The sequence below is a fragment of the Polychytrium aggregatum genome, assembly GCF_025602895.1.
Source record: "Polychytrium aggregatum strain JEL109 chromosome Unknown BJ171scaffold_1, whole genome shotgun sequence".
Taxonomy (NCBI): Eukaryota; Fungi; Chytridiomycota; class Chytridiomycetes; order Polychytriales; genus Polychytrium; species Polychytrium aggregatum.
This window is the reverse complement of record NW_026516203.1, coordinates 1,192,073-1,215,348: the sequence shown is the minus strand read 5'-3', so window position 1 is coordinate 1,215,348 and position 23,276 is coordinate 1,192,073. Positions and strand designations below refer to the sequence as shown.

At 57.5% G+C, this 23,276-nt stretch overlaps 5 protein-coding genes across 5 annotated transcripts; 1 reads left to right on the top strand and 4 right to left on the bottom strand.

Moving 5' to 3' along the window:
- Positions 1 to 1,041: 1,041 nt before the first annotated feature.
- Positions 1,042 to 3,333, bottom strand: BJ171DRAFT_594856 (eukaryotic porin/Tom40). Its single transcript, XM_053114556.1, has 4 exons — positions 2,998 to 3,333; positions 2,558 to 2,715; positions 1,502 to 2,311; positions 1,042 to 1,271 (listed from the first exon to the last, which is right to left on the bottom strand). Exons 1-4 carry the CDS (start codon positions 3,092 to 3,094, stop codon positions 1,194 to 1,196), a joined length of 1,143 nt encoding a protein of 380 aa, XP_052971922.1. The 5' UTR covers positions 3,095 to 3,333; the 3' UTR covers positions 1,042 to 1,193.
- Positions 3,334 to 3,630: 297 nt separating this feature from the next.
- Positions 3,631 to 7,120, top strand: BJ171DRAFT_437006 (eukaryotic translation initiation factor eIF2A-domain-containing protein). Its single transcript, XM_053107965.1, has 5 exons — positions 3,631 to 4,007; positions 4,312 to 4,615; positions 4,819 to 5,031; positions 5,413 to 5,805; positions 5,976 to 7,120. The coding sequence occupies exons 1-5, from the start codon at positions 3,748 to 3,750 to the stop codon at positions 6,930 to 6,932; spliced, it is 2,127 nt and encodes a 708-aa protein (XP_052971921.1). The 5' UTR covers positions 3,631 to 3,747; the 3' UTR covers positions 6,933 to 7,120.
- On the bottom strand, positions 7,121 to 12,576 carry BJ171DRAFT_485218 (Dymeclin). Its single transcript, XM_053109095.1, has 19 exons — positions 11,983 to 12,576; positions 11,707 to 11,759; positions 11,456 to 11,546; positions 11,253 to 11,356; positions 10,893 to 10,982; positions 10,732 to 10,798; positions 10,450 to 10,584; positions 10,249 to 10,325; positions 9,922 to 10,095; positions 9,655 to 9,745; positions 9,366 to 9,468; positions 9,115 to 9,246; positions 8,894 to 9,007; positions 8,702 to 8,796; positions 8,474 to 8,546; positions 8,005 to 8,202; positions 7,642 to 7,837; positions 7,377 to 7,435; positions 7,121 to 7,277 (listed from the first exon to the last, which is right to left on the bottom strand). The coding sequence occupies exons 1-19, from the start codon at positions 12,492 to 12,494 to the stop codon at positions 7,236 to 7,238; spliced, it is 2,406 nt and encodes an 801-aa protein (XP_052971920.1). The 5' UTR covers positions 12,495 to 12,576; the 3' UTR covers positions 7,121 to 7,235.
- A 570-nt stretch (positions 12,577 to 13,146) lies between these two features.
- On the bottom strand, positions 13,147 to 15,892 carry BJ171DRAFT_454000 (mitochondrial carrier domain-containing protein). Its single transcript, XM_053108235.1, has 10 exons — positions 15,730 to 15,892; positions 15,377 to 15,415; positions 15,115 to 15,162; positions 14,913 to 15,009; positions 14,570 to 14,654; positions 14,310 to 14,450; positions 14,178 to 14,197; positions 13,662 to 14,011; positions 13,393 to 13,477; positions 13,147 to 13,299 (listed from the first exon to the last, which is right to left on the bottom strand). Exons 1-10 carry the CDS (start codon positions 15,758 to 15,760, stop codon positions 13,287 to 13,289), a joined length of 909 nt encoding a protein of 302 aa, XP_052971919.1. The 5' UTR covers positions 15,761 to 15,892; the 3' UTR covers positions 13,147 to 13,286.
- A 4,109-nt stretch (positions 15,893 to 20,001) lies between these two features.
- BJ171DRAFT_485171 (uncharacterized protein) lies at positions 20,002 to 22,786 on the bottom strand. Its single transcript, XM_053109094.1, has 9 exons — positions 22,528 to 22,786; positions 21,993 to 22,299; positions 21,553 to 21,765; positions 21,115 to 21,282; positions 20,950 to 20,993; positions 20,803 to 20,842; positions 20,621 to 20,650; positions 20,357 to 20,461; positions 20,002 to 20,271 (listed from the first exon to the last, which is right to left on the bottom strand). The coding sequence occupies exons 1-9, from the start codon at positions 22,612 to 22,614 to the stop codon at positions 20,198 to 20,200; spliced, it is 1,068 nt and encodes a 355-aa protein (XP_052971918.1). The 5' UTR covers positions 22,615 to 22,786; the 3' UTR covers positions 20,002 to 20,197.
- Between the last annotated feature and the right edge of the window lie 490 nt (positions 22,787 to 23,276).

Sequence of the window (23,276 nt, the reverse complement as noted above, 5' to 3'; positions counted from 1 at the left end):
TGGTTGGCGGTATATTTGGTTGATGGGATACTTGGTTGATAGGGTATTTGTTTGATGCGATACTTGGTCAGTGGCATATTCCGCAGATGACACATTCGGTGGACAAATGAGACCTGCGGATCGTCGATGGCCTCTCCCCGACGAAATGGTCCCGCCCGCATATGAAATGGGCCTGAAATAGCGCGTGTTTCCCTGGGTTCTCTTCTGGGCTCTGTGTGTGGTCACAGAGTGGCCGGTCAGTCGGGGACCGAAGGCGCTCGATCGGCGCTGTCTCTGTGGTGACGCCGGTTGGACGCGGTGTCGTCGATCGCCAGCTGCTTCTTTCTGGTGCACAAACACAACCTGCGGCCCCAACCAATCGGATACAGCGCCATTCAGTGCGCCACCCACACACATGCAGAGTCGGCTGTGCTGGCCGGCGGAACACAAATGCTCTTGGCGCGCGTCGTCCTCCCAGACACCGACCAATCAGCAGCAGCCAGAGAGCGCCGCAGACACAGCCCTCGCTGTCCATGTGACGCGGCCAAAGTCGCAGTGGCGCCCAGCAAGGCTGTTCCGCCCCCTTGCCGGCGCGTCGCCTTGCTGATGGCGCCGTGTGGCCGCAGTGGAGCGTGTTTGTGTCGCCCACATGTCTGCCGCCTTCGATTGCCGAACACGCCATGTGCATTCTAGAATGCCAGGGATCGTCTTGTCGAAGCCGCCGCCGCCCTGCCCGCATGCAATTCTCCCGCCGCCATCCGCCGTCACCCGCCGTCATTTGCTGGCTTTCACGCGGTCGACACGACCGCAAACCGGGGTCCTTCCTTCCCCCTGTTCTCTGTCCCGCCATTGGTCGCGGCTGTCGTCAAGGCCGCGCAGCACCCCCAGAAAAGACGAAAAGTCGTCTGGGACGGACACGGTCCTGGCCAGGCTCGGTGTTCCCATCGTGATGCCATCCGGGCTCGGGATCTCCAGGAAGGACAGCTCGCTGGTGCGCACCATGATCATGTCCGCCGCATGATGCTCCATGATGGCCCTTTCGGCGCACCGGGATTCAGAAAATAGTGTGGCCATCGACCTCAAGCATCGTGTCCCCGTTTCGATTCTGCTGTAATAATTACAATGATGATTTCTGGAGAGCATGGGCTGTCCGCACATTCTCAGGAGGGGGCTGTATGCTGCTATGTGGATCTACAGGAGGGAGGGAGGGGAGATTACGCCTCGAGGGTGAATCCGACACCAACACGACCGGCGCCACCAGCACCCTTGGCATAGTCGATTTCACCCGAGATCTGGCGGTGCATGCGAAGCAGCACGTAGTGAGAGAGGGAGACGGATCGTGGTTAGCATCCATATCCATCCGTGAGACTGCACGGCCTGAGTAGCTTTGCAGACGGTGATGGATCTACAGCGACTTTGGCGTCGGTCCATCCCACCAGGTCGGATTGACTCTGCCGACCACATAGCTCTATCCACGCCGCATCAATGGTCACACTCGGGGTTGCTTGCTCCACCAACGTACCTGGAACGTCAATCCAGGAGCCATGCGCTCCTCAATGTGCGCCGAAACCTTGCCGTGAGAGTCAAACATGCCACGGATGGTAGAGTGCACCGTATCCAGCTTGAATCCAACGGCGGCGATGCCCTCGCGTCGGCCTTCGCCACGAGCTCCCGCAGGTGTCATCAGCATCTGGGTCTCGGCCGCAACCTCGAGGCGCTGGTTGAGTCTTCGCCAGTAAGACGCGTGCAGCATGCCTGTTGAAGGGCTGAAGGTCGTGGTGAAGACCTGGGTCGGGTCGTTGGGGTTGATGGGCATATAGGGGGAGGGCATGCCAGGGGGGAGCGAGGTGGGAGCAGGCAGCTCCGAGGCGGGAGGTGCGTAGCGGAGAGCGAGCGTGGTGCTGGGCTCGTCCATGTCGGCAGTGAGGCGCTGCAGGGTGAACTCGCCACCAAGCGACAGCGATTTCGAGACTGACTGGAGGTACGACACTGAGTAGATACCCGTGACCGCCGACGGGTGGGTCCTGCCCTTGGGCGGGGGGTTGCTGGCGACGTACGACGCAGGGCTGGCGATTGGGTTGGGGTTGATGGCCCTGACGTTGATCGTAAAGTCGTTGTTGAGGTACTCGTGCTCCAGCATGAACATGTTGTTTTCGGGGTGGCCCGAGAACTGGCCCTGGAATTTGGAGCTGGAGCCATGGCGAGGGGTCGGCGGCGGAGGAGGGGGGGTGTTGGGGTCCGTGGGCTGGACAGGGGTGGGAGCCGGGATCCAGTTGTAGTTGGCGCGGGCCGAGAGGTTGCCGTCATGGTCGACCTGTCCGTGCATCATGTACTGCCGAGACCGGGGTATGATTGTGTAAAGCATCAGCAAGCCGCCAGGGAGATACAGAGCAGGCCCGGCACTGCTGCGACCATGGTCACTGCGGATGCAAGCACATTGCCAAGACGTTGTATCGCAGCCCAGGACATGGAGCGTCACCACCACCACCGCTGCCGCCACTCTAACTGCATCCGACAGCAGATCCGCAGATCCGCAGTTGGTCGCTTGGCCTCAATCCCCTAAAACTCGTCGGCCTACCTTGGCAGTGTGATATCCGGCACCAAAGTGGTAGGACGGAGGCTGCTGGTGGTTGGAGCTGCCCCAGGCGAAGGAGTGGGAGACCATAAAGTTGGGCGAGAGCATCGAGGTCAGCTCGAACTTGGCGCCGTCAATCAGATGCAGCGTTGGGTGGACACCTGGAAGAGGCAAGCCGAGACGGAATGCCAATGGTAAGTGACTCGTGGCTGGCGCGTTAAGCGATCGAGTGGCCGAGGCGGGAGGTGGCGGTAGCAAATGGTCGTATCGGACCATCACTCGACCCACTCGATCGGCCTGATCGGTCTGATCTGCCTGATCTGCCCGAGATCCGGTGCCTGTCCAACCAGCAGCTCGGAGGCTCATCTCGGTTCTGAGAACTGCTCATGGCCGACCCGACAGCGATCGAGATGTGCTTGCGCGTGCGCGGCTGCGACAGGTACCTTTGATCTCGCGGTGCAAAGCCTCGAAGCTGACGGGAGCGGGCATCTTTTCCCGGTAGGCCTTGAACTGATCGAGCAGGTTGGCAAAGGGCGACATGATCGGCTTGAATCGGACGGGGTAGGTGAGGGTCTTGATGAAGGAGACGGGCGCTGGAGAGGCCTAGACAGGATGCTTGCGAGCGTATGCGGGTCCCAGGGCGATCAGGCAGGCAGGCAGGCAGGCAGACAGACAGGCAGCAGCAGCAGCAGCAGCGACGACGACAGCGACTCGGCGAAAGACGAGGAGGGCAGGCAGCGCGGGTGCTCTCTGCGGATGGACAGGCGGGCGAAAATTTTTTTTCGGCTGGCAGTGGAGGAATGCGGACAGCCAGTCGAACGGGCGACACAGAACGGCGCACGGAACGGCGACGCGGCTGCGGATCGCCGGATCGAGTGGCTGCAGCCTGGATCGAGTGCAGCAGCATCCCCGTGGCACCAGCACCCCTGCCTGTTCTGTGTCGCCCGCGTCTCGCTGTTCCCCGCTCTCGTCTGCTCTCGTCTGCTCTCGTCTGCTCTCGCCTGTTCTCGCCCGCCGTTCTCACCTGACTTTTTTCTGCCCTTTTTTTTTCTGTCTGGTTGTTCCAACACGCTCGCTCGACCTTCATAGCTGCCCCATCCTCAGCGTCACCTCGGCCTCTCTGCCATCCGCCTGCTCCTCGGCTCGCTGCCCATCTGTCTGCCCACCGCCGCGCGAACACCCCCCCCGCAGCCATGTCCTCCTCAAAGTCCAAGAAGACTCTGCACTACGATGACAGCGACGATATCGACTACTCCGACATTGTCCAGAAGTACGAGGTCGACTACCCATCCGGCTACGACTCGGTCATCGTTGTCGATAACCTGCCCATCGTCAATGAGGCCAAGGAGGAGAAGCTGATCGCTGCCGTCAAGAAGATCTTTGTCAACTTTGGCACCGTCAAGGATGGCGGCGTCTTCATGCCCATGGATCCCGAAACTGGCGAGAGCAAAGGGTAGGTCTTTCTCCACCTCCACCATCTCTTGCCGCCCGATCTCGTCAAAAGCCGGTCTGATCGGCCCATCCTGGCTCTGTTGGTCGTAGCCTGGGCTGGAGTTATCGCTTCTACGCATCGGATATCCAGCCATTCGTACTCGCGATCTGGCGGATCCGTGGGTGTGCTTCTTTTGTGTATTGCCGAGTCAGTGGCCTGCCCTCTCTCTCTGGCCCGCGCCGACCAAGATCTGCCAGCCGCGGCAGTGCCCCGACCCATCTATCCCGCCGACTCATCCGATATTCCCTCAATGCCTGCAATCCAGATACATGTTCCTTGATTTTGAAACCCCCGAGCAGGCTGATCTCGCTGTCAAGCACGGCGATGGCCACAAGATGACCAAGACCCACATCCTCGCTGTCAACAAGCTCGATGACATTGAAGCCTGCCGCTCGGTTCCTGACGAGTTCCAGGCCCCGGAGTCTGCCGAATACGTTGAGAAGGAGCATCTCAAGTCCTGGCTCACTGATCCTCGTGCCCGCGACCAGTGGGTCGTTATGCGTGGCGACGAAGTCAGCATCTTCTGGAACAACAAGTCGCAAGATCCCGAGCTCGTCTACTCCCGTCCTGTAAGTGGTGTTGCTGTGGCCGACTGTTGCCCAAATTTCGGCTTGCTGCCGATCAATCAGACTCGACTCTGGTCCGCCCAGCCCTTCGATACTCCGTCCCCTCGGCCCAATTCGTCACCGCGACCCGAGCCCCCGAGCTAGCGCCACTGACTTGTCGTCGCCCTCTCCATTTGCCTTCTCCAATCTCTTCCGCGCGCACACAGAACTGGTCCGACATGTATCTGAGCTGGTCGCCCAAGGGCAACTATCTGGCCACCTTCCACAAGCAGGGCATTGTTCTCTGGGGTGGCCCAAGCTGGAACAAGATCATCCGATTCGTCCACCAAAACGTCAAGCTCATCGACTTCAGTCCCAACGAGAAGTATCTCGTCACCTGGAGCAATGAGTCCTTCACCACCCCCACCGGCGAGCTCCACGTAAGTCGCCGTCGCTTTCCTCTGATTCGGCGTGCCCTTGGATGTTGCTGCCCTGGCGCTCCTCGACCGTTTGGGCCCGCTCGACAGGCGTAGATGCGGCTCCACCGGTCGCTCAGGGGATGAGCTCTTTCACATACTACTTGTATGAAGCAGAGTGGATTCTTGTACTTTGTGATTACCATAGAACAGAAAACTGATGAGCGTTACTGTGGAGCGCATGGCGACTTTGGCCTGTTGATCAGCATGTCTCATTTGACTCGATGCTGACTATCTCCCGCTCTATTCTCTCCCCTCCTCGCCCGTTTCGCTGCCTTGGTGCATCTTTCGAATCCCTCGCTTCCCCCCCCTCCTTGCCAATAATCCCCGAACCGTATCCCACAGAACATCATTGTCTGGGATATCGTTTCTGGCCTCCAACTCCGAACCTTTGCCGTTGACCCCGCCAGCGTCGCCTCGGCCGAGCGCTCCCAGACCGGCGGCTCCTCCTTCCGCATCGACTGGCCGGTCTTCAAGTGGTCGCATGACGACAAGTACCTGGCCCGCATGACCCCCGGTGTCCAAGGCCTGATCTCCATCTACGAAACCCCCGGCATGGGCCTGCTCGACAAAAAGTCCATCAAGATCGAGAACCTCCAGGGCTTTGCCTGGTGTCCGAACCAGAACATCATCAGCTTCTGGATCTCTGAGAGCGGCAACACCCCGGCTCGTGTCACGGTCATGTCCATCCCCAACCGCGAGATTCTCCGCACCAAGAACTTGTTCAACGTCACTGATGTAAGTGTGTCTCGGTGTTTGATGCGTTGGCTCGAAGAGAGTCTGTCCAAAGGCTGGGCTGTGCCTATGGAATGTGCTCAGGCACCGTTGAGCTTGCTGGATATAGCACGACCACTTTCATGAACTCTGTCCCACTCATCCGACTGTTTCTCCGCCGCTCCTTCAATCAGTGCAAGATGCACTGGCAGTCGTCGGGCGACTATCTTCTCGTCAAGGTCGATCGTATGAAGACCAAGAAGCAGTCCAGCACCAACTTTGAAATCTTCCGCATGGCCGAAAAGGGTATCCCTGTCGACGTCCTTGAGATCTCCAACCCGAACGAATCCATCACCAGCATCAACTGGGAGCCCAATGGTTCTCGCTTTGCTGTCCTCTCCACCGAGGGTCAGAAGATCATGGCCCACTTTTATGAGATGCAGACCATCCAAGCCCAGGCTGCGGCCAAGAAGAGTAACACTGCCATCACCGCCGGCTCCACTGCCAGCATCAAGTTGCTCAAGTCCATGGAGCGCAAGGGTGTCAACCAGATCCACTGGTCTCCCAAGGGCCGATACTGCGTGTTGGCTGGCATCAAGCTCGGCAACGGCGACCTTGAGTTCTGGGACGTTGAGGATCTGGTGATGATGAACCACGGCGAGCACTACGCCTGCACCGACGTCGAGTGGGATCCTACCGGCCGTTTCGTCGCCACCTCTGTCTCTTGGTGGAGAATCCAGGTCGACACTGGCTTTGTCATCTGGAGCTTCACCGGCGAGCAGCTCAACAAGCAGAACATGCCTGTCTTCAAGCAGCTCCTCTGGCGCCCGCGCCCTCCGACGCTCCTGTCCAAGGAGCAGCAGAAGGCCATCCGCAAGGATCTCAAGAGCTACTCCAAGGACTTTGAGAAGGACGACGTGGCCCAGGAGACCGAGGTCAACCGGGACCTGCTCGACCGCCGCATCCGCATGTGGAATGACTGGCAGTCCTTCCGCCGCCGTGGACAGGACGAGTACCGCAAGCAGCTCCGAAAACGAATCGAAATCTACGGCTTCGACCCCGATGTCCGAAACGACGATGATGCCGAAGACCTCGAGGAGTGGATCGAGGAGGTCATCGAGGAGACCGAGGAACTTGTTTTGGATGACTAAATGCTGAGCGAGTGGGCGAGAGAGATCACGGGTGTCGGCTGGCAGATGGGGTAGGGAACGAGTAGGAGGGGATTGAATGCGTGTTTATGTTGTCGCTATCATTCGCATGTGAATACACCATCTCACTTTGCAGTCCGGATTGCGAGGAGGCGAGGAGGCGAGGAGGAGAGGAGGTGAGGAGGCGACAGGACTGGACGTCTATAAGGAATATATTGTTGGGGCTTTGTGTTTGCCATGCCTTTCCGAGAAGTTTGCTTGCAGCGGGGTCGTCCTCGATGGACAATGTCTCTGGCCGTAGAGTTGTCAAAATGGAGTGGAAAAGTCGTGGATCGGAACACATGCGCCCTGGGTCGAAAGTTCACACGCCGGGTCAGCGCGATTTGTGACAGCTTGTCCGATGCGAGGACAGGGCCGTATCCTGGGGCCGAATGCCACCGTACTCACCAATTCCTGAACCAGCTTTGTTTTCTCAATGTCCCAGTGAATCAGTGAGTGCTTGAATACTGCCATGGACCAACGCAGCTCCGTCAGAACAAGTAACGTCTCTCTGTTCAAGCGACAGCACTCACAGCGGCACCGCTGTCGCAGCGCCTCCCTCCAGCCACTGGAACAGCATGGGCCGTTGTTGGATCTGCCCATTGCCACTAGGCATGGGTTTCGGAAGCAAAGCCAACACAATTCCAACGCCAAAGTCGATGCCAAGACATACCAAGGCTCCAGATGTATGGCAGGAAAAATAGCGCAAACTCCTTCTCCTCCTCGTATTGGAACTTGAGCTCGGCAAAGATCCTGAGCTTCGTCGGCATCCATGTCTTGGAGGCAATGTCGATGACCTCTAGCACCTCGTCCACTGACGGCATCTTGATCTCGGACTCGGTGACTTTGTTGAGAAAGTACCCAATGACCTGCAACGCAGCCGACGCGACCAGATGCAGACACGAGAGGAGACCATATCGCGATACGAGTCGGTGTGAGTCGGCAGCCAAGCGGCTGACAGAATGACCTCTTCATGCCTGTCGAGGTACTGAGGTGTCAAGATGAAGCCATCCATTCGGAGGACTGACTAACTTACGCAGTCAATGTTCTCGATCAGATCTACGAATCTGGAATGCATCCGAAACTTGGCAAACATCTCTCGGCGGTGCAGGATCGAATAGACCAGATGCGGATTCTGCTTGAGCGTGTGGGTCATGACCGAGTTGATGATCTCGAGCAGCAGCGCCACCAGATCCCCATACACCACGAAATCATTGTCACCGCAGTTCTCGATCTGTTGAGTCATGGGGGATTGGCATCAGTTTGGGTTGCCCGTGCCAATGCAGGAGCGGTTGACGCAGTGACATGATGGACAGGAGCAGGAAAGCCGGTCGGGCTCATCAAGAAATGTAGATTGTATCGCTTGCAAATGGCCGTGCTGGTGGCTACACCAATACATCAAGCCGCATTCACGACATTCACGACATTCACGACATTCACGACATTCACGACATTCACGACATTCACGACATTCACGACATTCACGACATTCACGACACTCTCACCTCGTCAATCGTCATCACAGCCGAAAATTTTGAATATATCTTGAGATACCGTTTGGCAACCAAATCAAAGAGACTATGGATGTGTGGAGGGAGGGGGACACAGACCACAGTCAGCCAGAGCCAGCGACACTCACATACATCGTGGCCGTCTTTATCGGCTTTGCGGCAGACACTGCCAAATCCCGATTCCAAGCAAGCCAGTCGGACGGCCAGATGGCAGCGCTGTACCTGATGACTCGTTGCGCCACCGTTGCGTTGAGGTAGCTCATGCGGTTCGACATGTTTGCGAGAATGGCAAGACAGTTGGTGTGAAAATAGACATCCTGAACATCAGATTGCAGGGAGGGGGGTAAGTAGCTATGCTACAGGCTCGTCCTCGACAGGCGTTGCCGAATCCACTGGATGCGAGCGGGACGGTACCTTGTGATGCGATAGGTTCAGCTGGATTGTCCGGATCAGCACCAGGATCACATAGCCGCCCAGCGACGTTTGCTTCAAGATCCGCTCGGTGTACCAGCCTTGTACCGGTATCATCTTTTGCGGTCGTATGTCCAGCGGTGTGCGTTAGCTTGTATGTTTCACATCAGCGACTGAGCACCTCGATCGTCACAGCAGCAGCTGCAGCAACTGCCACCACTCACGGTCTTATGGAGGTTGGCGGTGTACTCTTCGTCTTGCGATATCAACAGGAGGATGATCAAGAGTATATACATGTGCGAGTAATTGGCCTTGTTTTCAACTGACTCGTACACTTGCTTGAGGAGGGGTATCAGCTGCAATCCACAAGTCGCCACGAAGCAACGATTCCAAGTATACCAACCACGACATGCGGCGTTAGCATGCCTTCGGCCAGGGTTCGGGGCACACTGACTGCCATGCTCCAGCACCTCACCAGACTCTCCGGATCGGTTCGAGAAAGTGCGTAGGTCTTGAACGATTTGTTCTGGAGCATTAGCAGATACAAGAGCAGCGTTGTCTCCTCCGTCGATAAGGTCCTGCGCGGATTGGTGTATCAGCGTGGATGCAGGTGCTTTCGTGGTGATCGTGAGGATCCATGACTCGTTGAGTGTGACTGTAATTCGCGGTGATGATCGCCCTCGGGCTCAACTCAAAAGCATTGCCGACTGTCAGCCAGCCAGCCAGCCAGCCAGCCAGCAGAGGCAAAGTGCTGCTGAACTTACGAGCAGATGGTTTGGTAGATTTGGCTGTAAGGCACGCTCAGATTGTCCGGATCTATGTCTGATGAAAGCGCCGGGCCACGAGAGGCGCCGACTGAAACACCGGAGCCGTCCAGCACAGCATAATATGGACGCTGCTTAGCACCGATTGACGATCGATAGGGCCAAAACGAAGCCCATACTGGTCTCGGTGGAGCCTGCACATAAGCGATACGGTCCAAAATCCTTCAAAACCGATCAGGACATGACACCCCGCGTCCGAGCTCTTACCTGGCATGTCCTCGAGGCAGGCGACCGCCAGGCGGAATTCGTTGGGTATATGTCGAGGATGCTGGTTGGCTAGCAACAGGATCAACAGGACACTCTTGTCGGACAGCGGCGAGGATCGGGTGCTATCGAGCTTTTTTGGGATAAACAGGTACGAGTAGGCACTGTAGAGTACGCCTAAAGCCCGTACCGCCGATGAAATCCATATCGAATCGGTGACGGGATGGGATGGAATACGATGGGGTATGATGGGGTATGATGGGATGGCACCAAGTTAACTCAACTGCCTGCCGCTCTCGCTGGACGATGACCAACATTTGGAAGACTTACCGACGGACGGATTCGGAGGCGGCTGCTGCTCCTCAAAGTTCGATATCAGGCGGACCAAACTCCCTTTCGCAAAGTGGCTGAGGATTGGGGTTGGACTTGGGTTAACTGCATCTGCAGCAGAAGCTCAGATACCGGCACGGCCCTGCACTGATCCATCTACTCGAGTTCTTTGCCCCATGTCCTTGCTTGGTATTGTCTCACCTGAGGTGGTTCATGAGGATATCCAAAAAATAGTTGTCGTTGCCGGCCTCGACGCTGGAGCCCTTCATCTGCGTCGAGAATAGCACGATCAGCAGATTCAGGGCCTCGATGTAGAACTCGTAGTTTTGTTGCTGCCTGCAAAAGAGTCGTTTTGGCGAGGTCAGTCCGCGACCAAGCCCGTCTTCTTGTCTGATTCGAGGCATAGCTCCAGACATTGCGGCCGCATGACACAATATGGTTATCCCCGCCTCCATCCGGATGGCTGCCAGATCGCTCTCCTACTTTGTATCTGCGTAGATGATGACATGGAAGAGCTCCTCCAGCAGCTGTTCGGCGCGCAGCCTTTTGTCTGTCAGCGCAACCGAGTATCTATTAGTCTTGCGAAACAACGTTGCCATTGCGACTGCTCCGGAGCGCAAAGCTTGACCCGTTGCGAAGCTTACCCATGGTGACCCGCTGGTCGATGCTGAGACGCTGCGTTGGCGTTGATGGCGAGACAGACTCCTTCGGCGACTCGGCCGTCACTCGGTTCACTGCAAGTCAATCATCGTTACCACACATACTGCTCCATCGCCGACCTCGAGCCAAGGATCACACTGGCTGCCTCGTGCCATTGGGTATGCTCCCGGTCGACATCGTTCACCCTCTTGCCTCCGAAAATGCCACTCCAACTCCAAATGCAGTGACGCTTTGGACGACCGCCCTGACTGTTTCTAGGTTCGGTCACGGGAACTGCAACCGCATAACCTGCCTCGGCCATGTCGGATTGGTGGTTGTGCACTCCATCATCCAACCGCACTTACTCTCAAATTGCTCGTGCAGCTGCGCTCGCGTCAGATTCTCCGTAAAGTACTTTGTGCACACCCGGACCAAAAACATGGCATTGTAGGCTTCGGGACTCCAGAGCCTGTGAGTGACAAGCTGCTATCAGTACATGTCCATTGAGACGCAGCGCATGTACTGCCCCTCCTCCACCAACGAGGGCGTCTCATCTTTGGTTGCGTACCCGTCGTAGGCTATATTCCTCATGAAACGTAGTTGGCTCAGCAAGTGCAAGAGTAGAACGTTGAAGTTGGCGGTTGAGGCATTGTTGTTCACTGTGGCAGCGATATAGGGTGAATAGCGCCCGGAAACGGTCAGGATATTCGGTGAATTGAATCTCGTCTCAGCGGCTGATGATGTCGAGGCAGTTCCAGTCGCCAGACACACACGGCAAAGCATGATGGCCCAGAGTCGAATGCAGCGGAGGATACATACACAGGGCCTCGCCGACCGCACGAGATGCCATATCCAAGTCAAACGCTTCCTGACTACAGAGAGCGGGTGCAGAACGGACGTGTGAATGGCCGAGCGTTCTTTGGCTGGACTGCAGACCTGCAGCGAAGCCATGCCAGCAACCTGGCAACCATTCCTTCTGTTTCCCAGTGTCCACAAATCCAATGTCCCATCACACTTGAGAAACTGCAAATACTTTCGACTCTGAAGCACATCCCATTCACCAGGAAACACAGCCGGACATGGCTCGGCGCTCACCTGTTCAGTGGAGCGGGGAGCTTTTCTGACAGGAGCTTCTGCCAAAGCACCAGGTTGTCGTGGCTGAATCGGGTCTTGGATGAGAATTCCTTGAGGCTCTGGAATTGGGGGTGCGACAGGTACTTATTTTCGGACGGAGACTTGACCACCAGGGACGGGGTGAGCGTGGGCTGTCGTCGAGGCGAATCCAATACCGCCGGAGACGAGCTGTTCGAGAGAGAGTCGCCCGGGATGGAGCCTCTGCGCGACGCAGACGGCGAATGCGGCACCGAGCTTTGTCCGTCTCGCGACGAAAGAATCGAGTGTGTCGACGCACGCTTGCTTGGCAGGTGCGGAAGCGGGGCCGAGCCTTGGTGCTGCTGGCGCTGGTGTTGGTGTTGGAATTGAGAATCGTGGCTTGCCTCTGGCTGCGAAATGGGCTCGTCTGCCAAGGGGCCGCCGCTGATCGGGCGAATATCGGGACTGGATTGGCCTGCAATGGCAATGCTCGAACCGGCGGCGGCGGAAGCCATGGACAGCAGTGCTATGGCGGATGCGAAAGCAAGGCTGCGAGAGCGAAACAGATGGGGTCGCCTTGGCTGGAGATGCCCGGAGGTGCCGAAATCGGTTGTGTCGATCGCGCTTGGCGATAGAAGGCGGTCTGGGGCAGGGGCAGCGAGCCGCGAGATGGCAGCGAGAGCAGGCGAGATGGGACCGAGATGGGACCGAGGGATATTGGCGCGCTCGCTCAGGGTGCCTGTTGACCCAAGCCGGGCGGATCGATGCCGTCGCTGTTTGCGGGTGCTCAAGGGTGCTGCTCGAAGCGGTGGCAGACGGTACCGTCAGCCGGGCAGCCGGACCCGTCGTTGCTGGCAGCCGCGACTTGGTTCTCCGCTGGCCTTCGCCCGCCAGCAAGTTGCGCGCCAAGCCAAGGCCTTCCCGCGCGGCGAGTGTGCGTTGTGTCGGGTGCATGTTCTTGTGCGGCTCTGCATTTCGGCCACGATGACGATGGTCAAAATCCGACACATCCTCAAGCAATCGGGCTGTATTCTCAGTACAGCTCGGGGGAGCTGCTCAAAGTACTTGGCGTGTCTGAGTCTCCATGGGCTCGATAGCCATACCATCCCTTGCTTCTACAAGGAGCTCCCAAAACAGCTGCAGTGTCAGTCTCCTTGGACACGCTGCTGGGTGATGAATGGTGTGTATTCAGGACCCAGAAAAGAGTGACACGCAGGATTCAAACAGGGTGTCCCGTTTCATTTTGTGTGGGCTATAAGATGACGAGATGGGGTCATGGGAGATGGTACTCGACATGTCTGCAATGATTACAGAATGTTCCTGGCGCACACAAATCATGAATGTCAGTGGCCATTAGTCTCGGCGGCAGTGCCCATGCGAGTCTGGAAAGCTTGCATGGAGGTCGTTACTTACTTTCGGATGTATCCAGAGAGCGCCTCAAAAACAACGAGCAGGATGCCGCCACCGGGGCCAAGACGAAGGACCTTGGGAACGAATCCTATCGGCAAGCGGGTCAGTGTCACATCATTCTCCCGACATCATCGCCAGCATGTTTACTCGCGCACAGCGCAGTTGCTTGCTCGGCTGATCGTAACTCCGTGCCCCGGGACGGAGGCAGCCGGCTTGGTCCGTCCCAGCGAGACAGCTCTCAGAGTGTAGCCACATCCATATCGTCAACCAACCTTTGTAGAGCGCGCCGAAGCCCTCTTCCTTGGCAATAGTTGCAACGGCAGGCAGAGTCCAGTTGTATTTGCAGCTCGAGAAGGGGAGGGTCTGGTTCTGGATGCGGGTCTTGGCGACGTCGAAGGGTGTGTTCAGGATCGTGCCGATGGTGCCGCCGATAGTGCCGGCGATAAAGTTGTTGGCAAGGGTGCCTTGCTTGGTCTCAGCCTTGGGCAGCAACTGGCGAATGGTGCTGATGCATCCAAAGTAGCCGCCGTTCCAGACACCGTGTCTCCAGATAGTGGCTTCGAGGCCGCGGAAGAAGCCAATGAAGCCCTCCTGCTGGAAAATCTTGGCGAAGGCATCGGAGCTGTTGGTTGAGCAACACCACCCGTTCGAGACAACGAGCATCAGTACGGGTATGGGTACTGCGTGGCGATGGTCGACAGCCATCAATTCAATGGCCAATTGATTCGGAGCCGGGGTTATGGCATCAAATATCGGAGTGCAGTCGCAGCTCAAGCGATTCCACATACGTGTTCTTGTACTTTCCGGCCTGCAGAGCAGCCGCGGTGCACGAGAATCAATAGATAAGGGTCAGGAGGATTCATGAAGCCGATGAATGCAGCGATGCAGCTGTTCTGGCGGGAGGATCCACTCAAACTTACGTTGGCCTTGTCCTGCAGACGAATCTTGACCAGATCAAAGGAAACGACGACGAATGCTTCGGTAATACCGGCGCTGACACCCGTCAGCACCGAGGTGAGGCGGCTCTCGGGCAGACCCCACGACTTGAACAGGGTTCGGTACTGATTTGCATGCAAGCACAGTCCTGTCATCAGCGGGATATTCCCATCCACGCGCTCAGCAGCACCTGGCCGGGGCGCTGCAGTTCTGATACGCAGCAACTGGAGAGCATGCAACGGACCTGCTCGTTCGCCGAGAACTTGATGGCACGCTTGGGCGCCTCGACCATGATAGGGGCGGCGATGCCTCTGTACAGAACACCGGGGCTGCAGACAGTACCAGGCGGGAAAGATGGTAACGAACCGACAAGGAATGAGATTTTCGACCCAGTGGAATGTGCACCGTGGACTCCATATTGTGTATCTGGTGATTGCCGGGCCCCTTCAGATCATGACATGCTCCTCCAGACGATCGCGTATGTCGTGTCCCATTGCATATATCGCATCGCATTGTATCGTAAAGTGTCTTGGTCGAGTGCTCCTGTACAGCTTCCCATGAGTCCGATTGCTCCCGGCTCAACTCACCCTTCCTTTTTGATGATCTTTTGGAAACAGTCGACAATAGAGGTATACGAATCGGCGCTGCTCTTGCCAACTTGCAGCTGGAAGCGAGTTTTGACGACTAGCCACCAAGTGCGTGCGTGCGCTAGTTAGCTTAGTCCAAAGAGATCACGATTCCCGGCGCTGGCACTCCCACCCCGATGCTATTCTGTTGCGCCGGACTCACCATCCAGAGGATACATGGCCAGAATCTCCGAGACTCCAGCAATGGCACCTGCATGAGATTGACACGTGAGTGATGTTGGTCGAGAACATGTGCAAGCCTCGCATGGCCACGAAACCAGAAGCAGCGGCCGGCGCCGGCTGGACGGAAAGGCCCGACAACGAGCGCATTGATAGCCATCGTTCCCAACACACACAGCCGGCCGCTAGAGGCGATGCGTCCATCGATCGAGGCGGTGCTAGAGCTTCGGGTGTAAAAACAGTACCGGCGAACAGGTTCCAGTGGGCCGGGAGCGGCTTTGGGGCTGGATAGCAGCGACGCCGTTGGGTATATGATGGCGATTGTGAGCGCCGTCCCGTTCAGAATGGAGATCCAGTGCATGTCATCGTGTCGAATGAGCGCAATCCCGCAGCGAGCCCAACGCGAGGCGGTTCACGATGCCGATCCGAATTGTGAGAAAACACAGAATCAGTGCGAGTTGCAGTGCCGGTGGGCTCTTGCACCTCCGGAGCTGCATAGATCCGCACTCTGGCGGGCCGTCGGGCAATAGTTGTCGCTCAGTCGGGTATCGCCATCGTCATTGGGCAAGGCAAGTTGGCTGGTGGTCGATGGGCCTACCAGCAGACGAGTTGGACGAGTTGGAGGCCATTGCGCGATTCAGATACCGAGCTTCAGACTTGCGTCACAGATGAGGAGATGCGACTGCGCGGACTTGAGGGTCTGCGTCCGGGAGCTGATCAGGAATGCGAGCGACGAACGAACCTGGCTCGGTCCAGAACGCAGGCAGCGAAAAAAAGCGCAAAACCGTGGCCAGGCCGCTATCTCGACCCACCTTCCCGTTTTGGCCCGACACAGAACTGTGGGCTTTACAGGCAATCCAATAAAAAACGGGACACCGGGTTTTTGACCATTCATCGAATATTTTGTTACCCAATGTTATCGCGCGCTGGCCATGACCATTCGCCACACATCCGACTTTCGCACCGCCGCATTGCGATGCTACGCCCTCATCCATAGCCTGCGTAAGGTCGCCTCCATATTCAGTGTATCCAAGAGCACCATCCATCGATGGCACCGAGGATGCAAGCTGGATGACCCATCCCGGGTCCCAGCTCGCAGATCCACTTTCTTCGAGCAGGCATGTCCAGTCATTCGCACCCTGATTGAACAGGACCCGTTCCAGACTGGTCCTGTGTTGCGATGCAAGCTCGAGTCCATCCTCCAGAGGAAAGTATCACTCTCACTCTGCCACACTGCCATCCAGCGAGCAGGTCTCTCTCACAAGAGGGCAACACACCTCTACAAGTCCAAGCGACTGGATGAGCGAGTGGCACAGTTCAGGGACCAGGTCCGCTCCATTGACCCACGACGATTCGTTTTTGTCGATGAGACGGGGATCAGGAAATCCATTTTCCCTCTCTACGGATACTCGCCGAAGGGTGCTCCGCTTCGCCAGCGCAATCACATGAAACACAAGTCTGTCTCGGCTGCATTTGCCATCAACCACTCTGGTGTGCTGCATCGCATGTACATCCCCACATCATTCAAGACACACTCGATGGTCGAGTTCTTTGAGCGAGCGAGCTTCCCAGACGACTCTGTGATTGTGATGGACAATGTCAGCATGCACAAGACAATGGCTGTCCTGGACTGCATCGAGCGCCGAGGATGGTCAGTGATCTTCACCCCACCTGCATCGCCCGACTTCAATCCCATCGAGAACTTCTTTGGGATTGTGAAGCATCAGTACAGGAAGGCAGCAGCGCTGAATGCCTCCGAGGGGCTCAGAGTCGGGATGGTGACCCTGTTTGAGTCTGCCGTGCGGAGGGTGCTTCCAGATGTCTTCCCACGGCTGATTGAACGTGCGATGCGCTTCTGGGGTTGAGTTCCCTCCAATCAAGCCGCCATTTTCGCGTTCACATCCCTGGCTTGAACCTCTCGGCGATTTTTGAACAGGGTCGCTTCCAACCAGCCCGCAAAGACGGGTTCCTGCTCTCGGGTATAAATGCCACACCTTCGTCCTGCTGCTTTCTTCCCTCATCTCGCCTTGATCTGATCATCGCGCTATTGTACGATAAAAAAAAGTCTCTGCTCTGACCAGTACCACTGGCAGGCATTCACCATCCTCTGCCCCCATGCCTCCGAAGCGCAAGGGTACCGGTGATGGCCAGCCTCGGCCACCCAGGCCCAAGAAAGCCAAGTCACAGTCGGAGCCTGTCTCTGGTTCGTATTCTGATCCCACGCATGCTTGGTCGTCTGTTGCTCCGTCGCTCACCACCACTGCTTCTGCAGATCCAATGGATGTCGATCCCACCGAGCCTGGTCCATCTACTTCCTCGAGTACCGGCAAGCGATGTCGCCAGTGCGATGGCACCGATCACGAACGCTGCAACACCAGCAAATGTCCCAAATACCGGCCCCTCAAGAGCTCTGTCGTCCCACTCGTGGATGGAAGGTCATCCGCCCCTCAGTTCAGCTGCTTCAAGCAGACGATGGATGGCTGTTGTCTCAATCCCGCTCTCCGCGACAAGATCCAGGCCACCGTCGAGGCCATGACCCAGATCCAGTTCGAGGCATCCAGGCTGCTCAACCTGCACATCCTCCAGTGCACCGAGCAGGATATTCCCATCCCCGTCATCTCCAAGTCCACCCCTGCATTCATCCGCCAATGCTTCACGATTGTCGAGGCCGATGCCCTCTCGACGGCCAGGGAGACCAAGAAATACAACGAGCATCTGGTCGCTTCCTTTCGCGACTACCAGACCACTCGGCACGCAGACCTACCTCCGGCCCCTCGTCTGCCTGATGGTGCTCGCAGTCAGCTTCTCACCCTGGCTGTCAATGCCTATGCCACCAACTGCACCACCCACCTCGACCTGGCCTACTGGCGACTCCTTCGCCGCTTCTGCGCTGCCGTCTTCCCAGCCAACAAGCATAAGCACGAAGCCATCGAGGCCTGTCTCGAGCTCTTCGAGAAACCAGGGCAGACTCCACCCAAGGCCGATCTCGAGTTCCTCTATCCAGACTTTGGCCACATCCTGGACGAGTTTCGGTACAGCAACGACCAGGACCGCTTCCGGGCCCTCCATCGCCTCTCACACCATGTGAGAATCCTCGCCCGGGACAAGATGGTCGACAATGTCCACAAGTGGATCGACTGTGACATGCCCGCCCTCCGAGTCACCGAGCTGCAGCGCCAGGCCAAGCTGGACGAGCTCACTACCCAAGGCATTCCCTCCGACGACAAGAGGTTCACCACGGCCAAGTCTGAGCTCGGCACCACCAAGTCCAAGATCAACAAGCTGGCATCCAGGCTCAAGTGGGCACTCAAGCAGCTCGCCGTCGACACTCCTCCGGCCGTGTGCACGATAGTTCCTCTATGCACTGCCACGGCCAAGTATGTCAAGATTGACACGGTCGCTCTTTGGCAACTCCTGGGTCCAAAGAAGGGCCTTGGCCTCACCTGGGACATGCTCAAGGAAGAAGGTGAGGACGGCATCAACAACCAGGATCGTCTCTGGCGCAGTTGCTTCAAGCTGCGTAGCTCCCTCTTCCGTGACCGGGATATCAATCACAAGCTGTTCAACTACGAGATCAGCACCGATGGCATTGGATGCACCATCGGTCTCGTCAAGTTTGTGCCTCGAACCGATCACACCGAGACCATCGAGCCTCCTCCGACTGCCGAGCAGCGTATCCAGGCCCACATCGGCGACCCAGACCCCAACCGCACCACTTGGATTGGCATCGATCCTGGAGTCGGCTCCATCTTCACGGCGGTCATCCAAGCACCGGGCCACCAAGACGAGGTGGTCTCATTCTCGAATGGCCACTACCAGCACATGTGTGGCCATACGTCCAACACCAAGTGGCACAATATCATGAAGTATCGACTCAGCATCGAGACCTGGATGTCGACCACCCCCTCGCCCAAGGTGTCGTCCTCGGAGGCTTTCAAGGTCCATCTCACCCATGTCCTGCGACCGGAGCTGCGAGTGCAGCTCGACTTCCACCTTGGCAAGAAGGCCCGTCACCATCGCTTCACGGGCCACAGGAGACGCCAAGTGGCCGTCGACAGGATGTGCAAGGCCGTCCTGAAGCACGCCCCAATACGGACCGATGTGGCGATCGCCTTTGGCAATGCGTCATGGCGACAGGGCAAGGGCTATGCATCCAGCCCTCGGAGGCAGCGGTTTGCTCAGTACTTTGAGCAATTCGAGCACCACCGACGCCGTCCCAATCACCATCATGGAAGCGTCAAGGTGGCCTCGACGAACGAGTTCAACACCTCACAGGTGTGCGCCAAGTGCCTGGAGCCAGTTCGGTTGGAAGGACTCGATGCGCCCAGTGTTGCGAATTCCCACTTTGTCAGGAGCTGCAAGAATCCCAGCTGCCGGACAGTGTGGAATCGCGACGTCAATGCGGCGCGCAACATGATCACAGTATGCAGGTCGATTGTGGAGACCGGAGAGCGACCGGAGGTCTTCACTCGGAGGCTGCCAAAGTGATCTGTTTTATTTCTTGTGGCTTTGCTTGACGCAAGCACAGCACATACTACATGTTCATGGAAACGGCTATATTGTCCCGTTTTTTCTGAATAAAGTGTTGGTGACAGGACCCACAAGGCAACGAGGCGGCTGTCATTCAACCCCAGGGTTCCGATACAGCTCCAAGAAGGAGCAACGGGACGCCTGTCGATTGCACTGTTCGCAGCGGACCAAAGCGAGTGGCTTATCTATGGACAGCGATTGGTCTGCGCGCCTGGGGGCGCTGGACTTGATGGCCGAGTACACCCTGGCGAGGAAGCTGCTCAAAATGCCCAGAGAACCCCGAGCGACGAAGACTGGAGGTGTATCCCATGCCTTGCTTCAGCAAGGTGAATGGCCCTTGTGGATGATGGATGGGTGTGTATTTCCATACCAAAAAACAAGCCAGCTATGAAAACAGGGTGTCCCGGGGGGTTGTTATTCTTCTCTGAGCTGTATGTACATGATAAAACTTGATATGTTCTGCCAGGGCGACAGCGAACCCACGTAGTGTCGGCGAAACGAGCAGGCGGCAGGGGGGGGGAAGATTGTAACAGGTATTAACTGCCCTCCCAGGCAGCGTTCAGCTCCCGCTCGCGCTTCAGCTTGGCCGCAGCTTGGGCTCGGCGCTCGTCTGTTGCGTGAAAGGGTGTCAGCAGGGCCATCCACCAGCGCATCCAGCAGGCCGAAGCAAAGCACGAATCCGGTGATGGGCTTACTTTCAGCATCTCGGAGCTTTTGCTTGTCGAGGGCCATCTCCTCGGCTGTCTTGCGGACCGTGCGCACCCCCAGTGCCCCGGCAATCATCCTCCGAGCAACCATGTCTGGTGCAGTCGCGATGCGCAACGGATCCGGTTGCAAGTGAGCGAGACGTTGGGACGGGGTGAGCAAGCCAGTGGCGCCAGCGCATTCCGTACGTCCGACGACGGCTCGTTAATGAGCCCGTGTGCATAGGCGCCTTGCAGACATGGCATGCTGCTCACCAGTTGTCACAGGGCGCGGCTGTGAGGAATCTGGAGAATCAATCGAATCATCGGCTGATCAGAACACTGTTGCGTCGTAGAAACGAGTGCTGAAGCTGCTCCAAAAACCGGCGCCAAGGTAGTCTGGCGGATGGCCCAGCATTATCCGGCGTACGGCCCGGCATTGTCTGCCGTATACATACTGCTGCCATCGGTCGGAATCCGGCCTTCGTAGGGCTTGACCTGAGTGCAGTTCGGGCGGGGATTCAACAGCGAATCGATTACTTCAAGGGTCCTGTTCATCTGCCACCCTTTGCATCGCTTGCATTCTCGCGGCCGTTTGTTATTACCCGAACAAACGGATGGTCAAGCGTCTCCAGGTAGGCGGTTTTCGCTGGGCGCATCGAAACGCATTGGTCGAGCAATTTCAGTTTTGGGCGATCGCATCGGTATCTAGGACAGATACAGAACCAGGCACGCTGCGAGGCGCTCCGTGTGTCGCGATGGGTACTGACCTGTCAAGGCATTCCCGAATATGATCAGCGCCTTCGTATCCTCGAGCCATTTGAGGCGGTATCCTCCCTTGGCATCTTCGAACTGCCTAAATATTGCGTGGATGTCGTGTGTCTTCCACGTCGGCGGAAAGTCGTAGAGCTCGAGCGCCAGTGTCGGGCCGCTAGGTTCTGTCAGAGGTAAATAGGGGCGAGTGTAGAAATACCGCCAGAGAGGAGCGGTTCACATTTGAGATCGAGAAACCCAATCATGTGGAGTTAATGTGTGGCCAGGACGCAATAACGTGGCATCTGGCCAAGAGAGTCCACAGCTTTCTCGCCGACAACTGAAGGTTCTGGGGGTGGCCATGCTCGCGGTCGGAGTCCAGGAGCCAAGCATATGTGCGGATATCACAGCCGGACACAAGCAACAGCGCTCCGAGCGATTGGCCTGCGTCTCACCGTCGTAGCTGGGCTCTGGACTGGGCTTCTTTCTTGCAGAGCGAGTATTGGGTTTGGAGGCAACTGCAATCTCGGCATCGTTGAGCTCCCATTCTTCTAGATCCTCCTGGTCGGGCTTGCCGGCTATTTCGCTTGTCGCGTCGGTCGGTTGAGCGCTTTCACCGAGCGAGAGCTTGGTGGCCGTGATCTCGGCGAGTTGGTCGACTTCGGTGTCTATATGCCCGGGCAAGACTGGAGTCAGCGCAGATCGATACCAGCCGAAATAGGCCGACACTGTCCTCAAAGTCCAAGGTCGCGATGCAGGCACCAACGGCTATCCCGGGGCCGAGCCAAACGGGATTGCCTGGAGTACTTTGGCCATGCACTTGCGTGACCAACGGCTGGGATGAGCAGAAACAGATCGACAATGGTTCCAGAGGAGGTGTGACTCGTTCACGTACTCTTTTCCGGCGTCCGGGGGTCTCGCTTCGTTTTCTTGCTGTAGCCGCTGCCACTCTTGGTGTTGTCGGGATATACACGGACGGTCTGCTCCTCCTTCGTGAGCAGCTTGGAAGCAGACGCGGTCGTGGTGGATGTGAAGTTGGCTTTGAAGTTGCCCCGTCCCCGCCGGACAGGCTCAGCGCTCGATCCTGTTGCTGTTGATTTGGACGGAGCGCCAGTCTGGGGCAAGGCCAGCCCATCGTCGGCGGCGATGGCGGGGTCGCCAGCCTCATCCGCCTGGCATGCCTCAGCATCGGAGGCCGACGGCTTTGTCGAGGCAGAGTCAAGCAGCGTCAGAGATGCCGGCGTTTCGGTATTTTAGTGACGGAGATTGCTCCTCTCATTGCGGACGGCTGGCAAACGACGCCTCCGAGAGAGACGTTCTTGGCAAGAGGCAGTCGCTGGCTTTGTGACGGCCGAATGACATTGCCTGGCCAAGATGCCGAGTCACCCAGAGAGCCTGTCTATAGCCTGCTGCGCTATAGGGATGCCTACCGGTTCGCCTGGGCGCTCCTCGCCATCGCTCGCTTCTTTTCGGCGATGCTTCGGGACGTAGAGATTATGGCGTGGTGTCTTCTTCATCGGTCCGGATGGAGAGCGCACTTGGATGGTGGTGGTTCCGGAGCTACACGGGCTGCGGAGGGACAGGCAGGCACGGACTCTATTCGAGCAGTGCGGTGCGGTGCGGACCCAGCAAGGGAAGAGGCAGCAACAGAGGGGGCGGCTGTCTGCGGGCGATCTGGCTCGGTGGGCCGAACAGGGGAATCTGGGAACTGCAAGCCGGGCCGGACAGGCGCGAAGACAGGACGGTGATGCCGGGATGGACGCTCAGGTGACCGGCACGCTGCCAGGCACCGAGAAGCCAGGCATCATGGCCGTCGGCCTCTGGGGCGCATCTTGCCGACGGACTGCCCGACACACACAGCGATGCCGCCGAAGGGAAAGAAGGGAAAGAAGGGGAAGAAGGAAGCCGAGAAGGGTGAGTTCCGATCGCAAGCGCGGCTGGAGCTCTTTCGGTCATGATGCAGGGCCGTCGTCGTGACAACGTTGCTGACAATCCCGGCCACCACAGAACGCGAGCTCGAGGAGCAAAGACGGCTTGCCGAAGAAGGTAGGAGCGCTGCTGATTGAATGGCGACGCACATTCCGACGGAATAATGTCGACAGATCTGTAGTGCAATTCTGACACTCTGTCTATCGTCTGCAGAGCAAAAAGCGAGTGAGCTGCGAGCCAAGCGCGAGAA

Bases quoted from the DNA above. Each gene is read 5' to 3' on its own strand.
- BJ171DRAFT_454000 (XM_053108235.1), bottom strand. From the start codon at position 15,760: ATGGCCTCCAACTCGTCCAACTCGTCTGCTG. The intron at 15,416-15,729 runs GTAGGCCCATCG...GCTGCTATCCAG, and splicing joins CTCGTCCAACTCGTCTGCTG to CCCCAAAGCCGCTCCCGGCC. The intron at 14,451-14,569 runs GTCCGTTGCATG...CATGCAAATCAG, and splicing joins AGTTCTCGGCGAACGAGCAG to TACCGAACCCTGTTCAAGTC.
- BJ171DRAFT_485171 (XM_053109094.1), bottom strand. From the start codon at position 22,614: ATGAAGAAGACACCACGCCATAATCTCTACGTCCCGAAGCATCGCCGA. The intron at 21,766-21,992 runs GTACGTGAACGA...CCGGGCATATAG, and splicing joins CCCCCGGACGCCGGAAAAGA to ACACCGAAGTCGACCAACTC. The intron at 20,462-20,620 runs GTGAGCAGCATG...CGACTGCACCAG, and splicing joins GCCGCGCCCTGTGACAACTG to ACATGGTTGCTCGGAGGATG.
- BJ171DRAFT_485218 (XM_053109095.1), bottom strand. From the start codon at position 12,494: ATGGCTTCCGCCGCCGCCGGTTCGAGCATTGCCATTGCAGGCCAATCC. The intron at 10,096-10,248 runs GTAAGTCTTCCA...TACGGGCTTTAG, and splicing joins GCCTCCGAATCCGTCCGTCG to GCGTACTCTACAGTGCCTAC. The intron at 8,797-8,893 runs GTACCGTCCCGC...TCTGATGTTCAG, and splicing joins TGAACCTATCGCATCACAAG to GATGTCTATTTTCACACCAA.
- BJ171DRAFT_594856 (XM_053114556.1), bottom strand. From the start codon at position 3,094: ATGTCGCCCTTTGCCAACCTGCTCGATCAGTTCAAGGCCTACCGGGAA. The intron at 2,716-2,997 runs GTACCTGTCGCA...TGCCTCTTCCAG, and splicing joins TTTGCACCGCGAGATCAAAG to GTGTCCACCCAACGCTGCAT. The intron at 2,312-2,557 runs GTAGGCCGACGA...CGGTCTCGGCAG, and splicing joins CCGGATATCACACTGCCAAG to TACATGATGCACGGACAGGT.
- BJ171DRAFT_437006 (XM_053107965.1), top strand. From the start codon at position 3,748: ATGTCCTCCTCAAAGTCCAAGAAGACTCTGCACTACGATGACAGCGAC. The intron at 5,032-5,412 runs GTAAGTCGCCGT...CGTATCCCACAG, and splicing joins CCCCCACCGGCGAGCTCCAC to AACATCATTGTCTGGGATAT. The intron at 5,806-5,975 runs GTAAGTGTGTCT...TCCTTCAATCAG, and splicing joins ACTTGTTCAACGTCACTGAT to TGCAAGATGCACTGGCAGTC.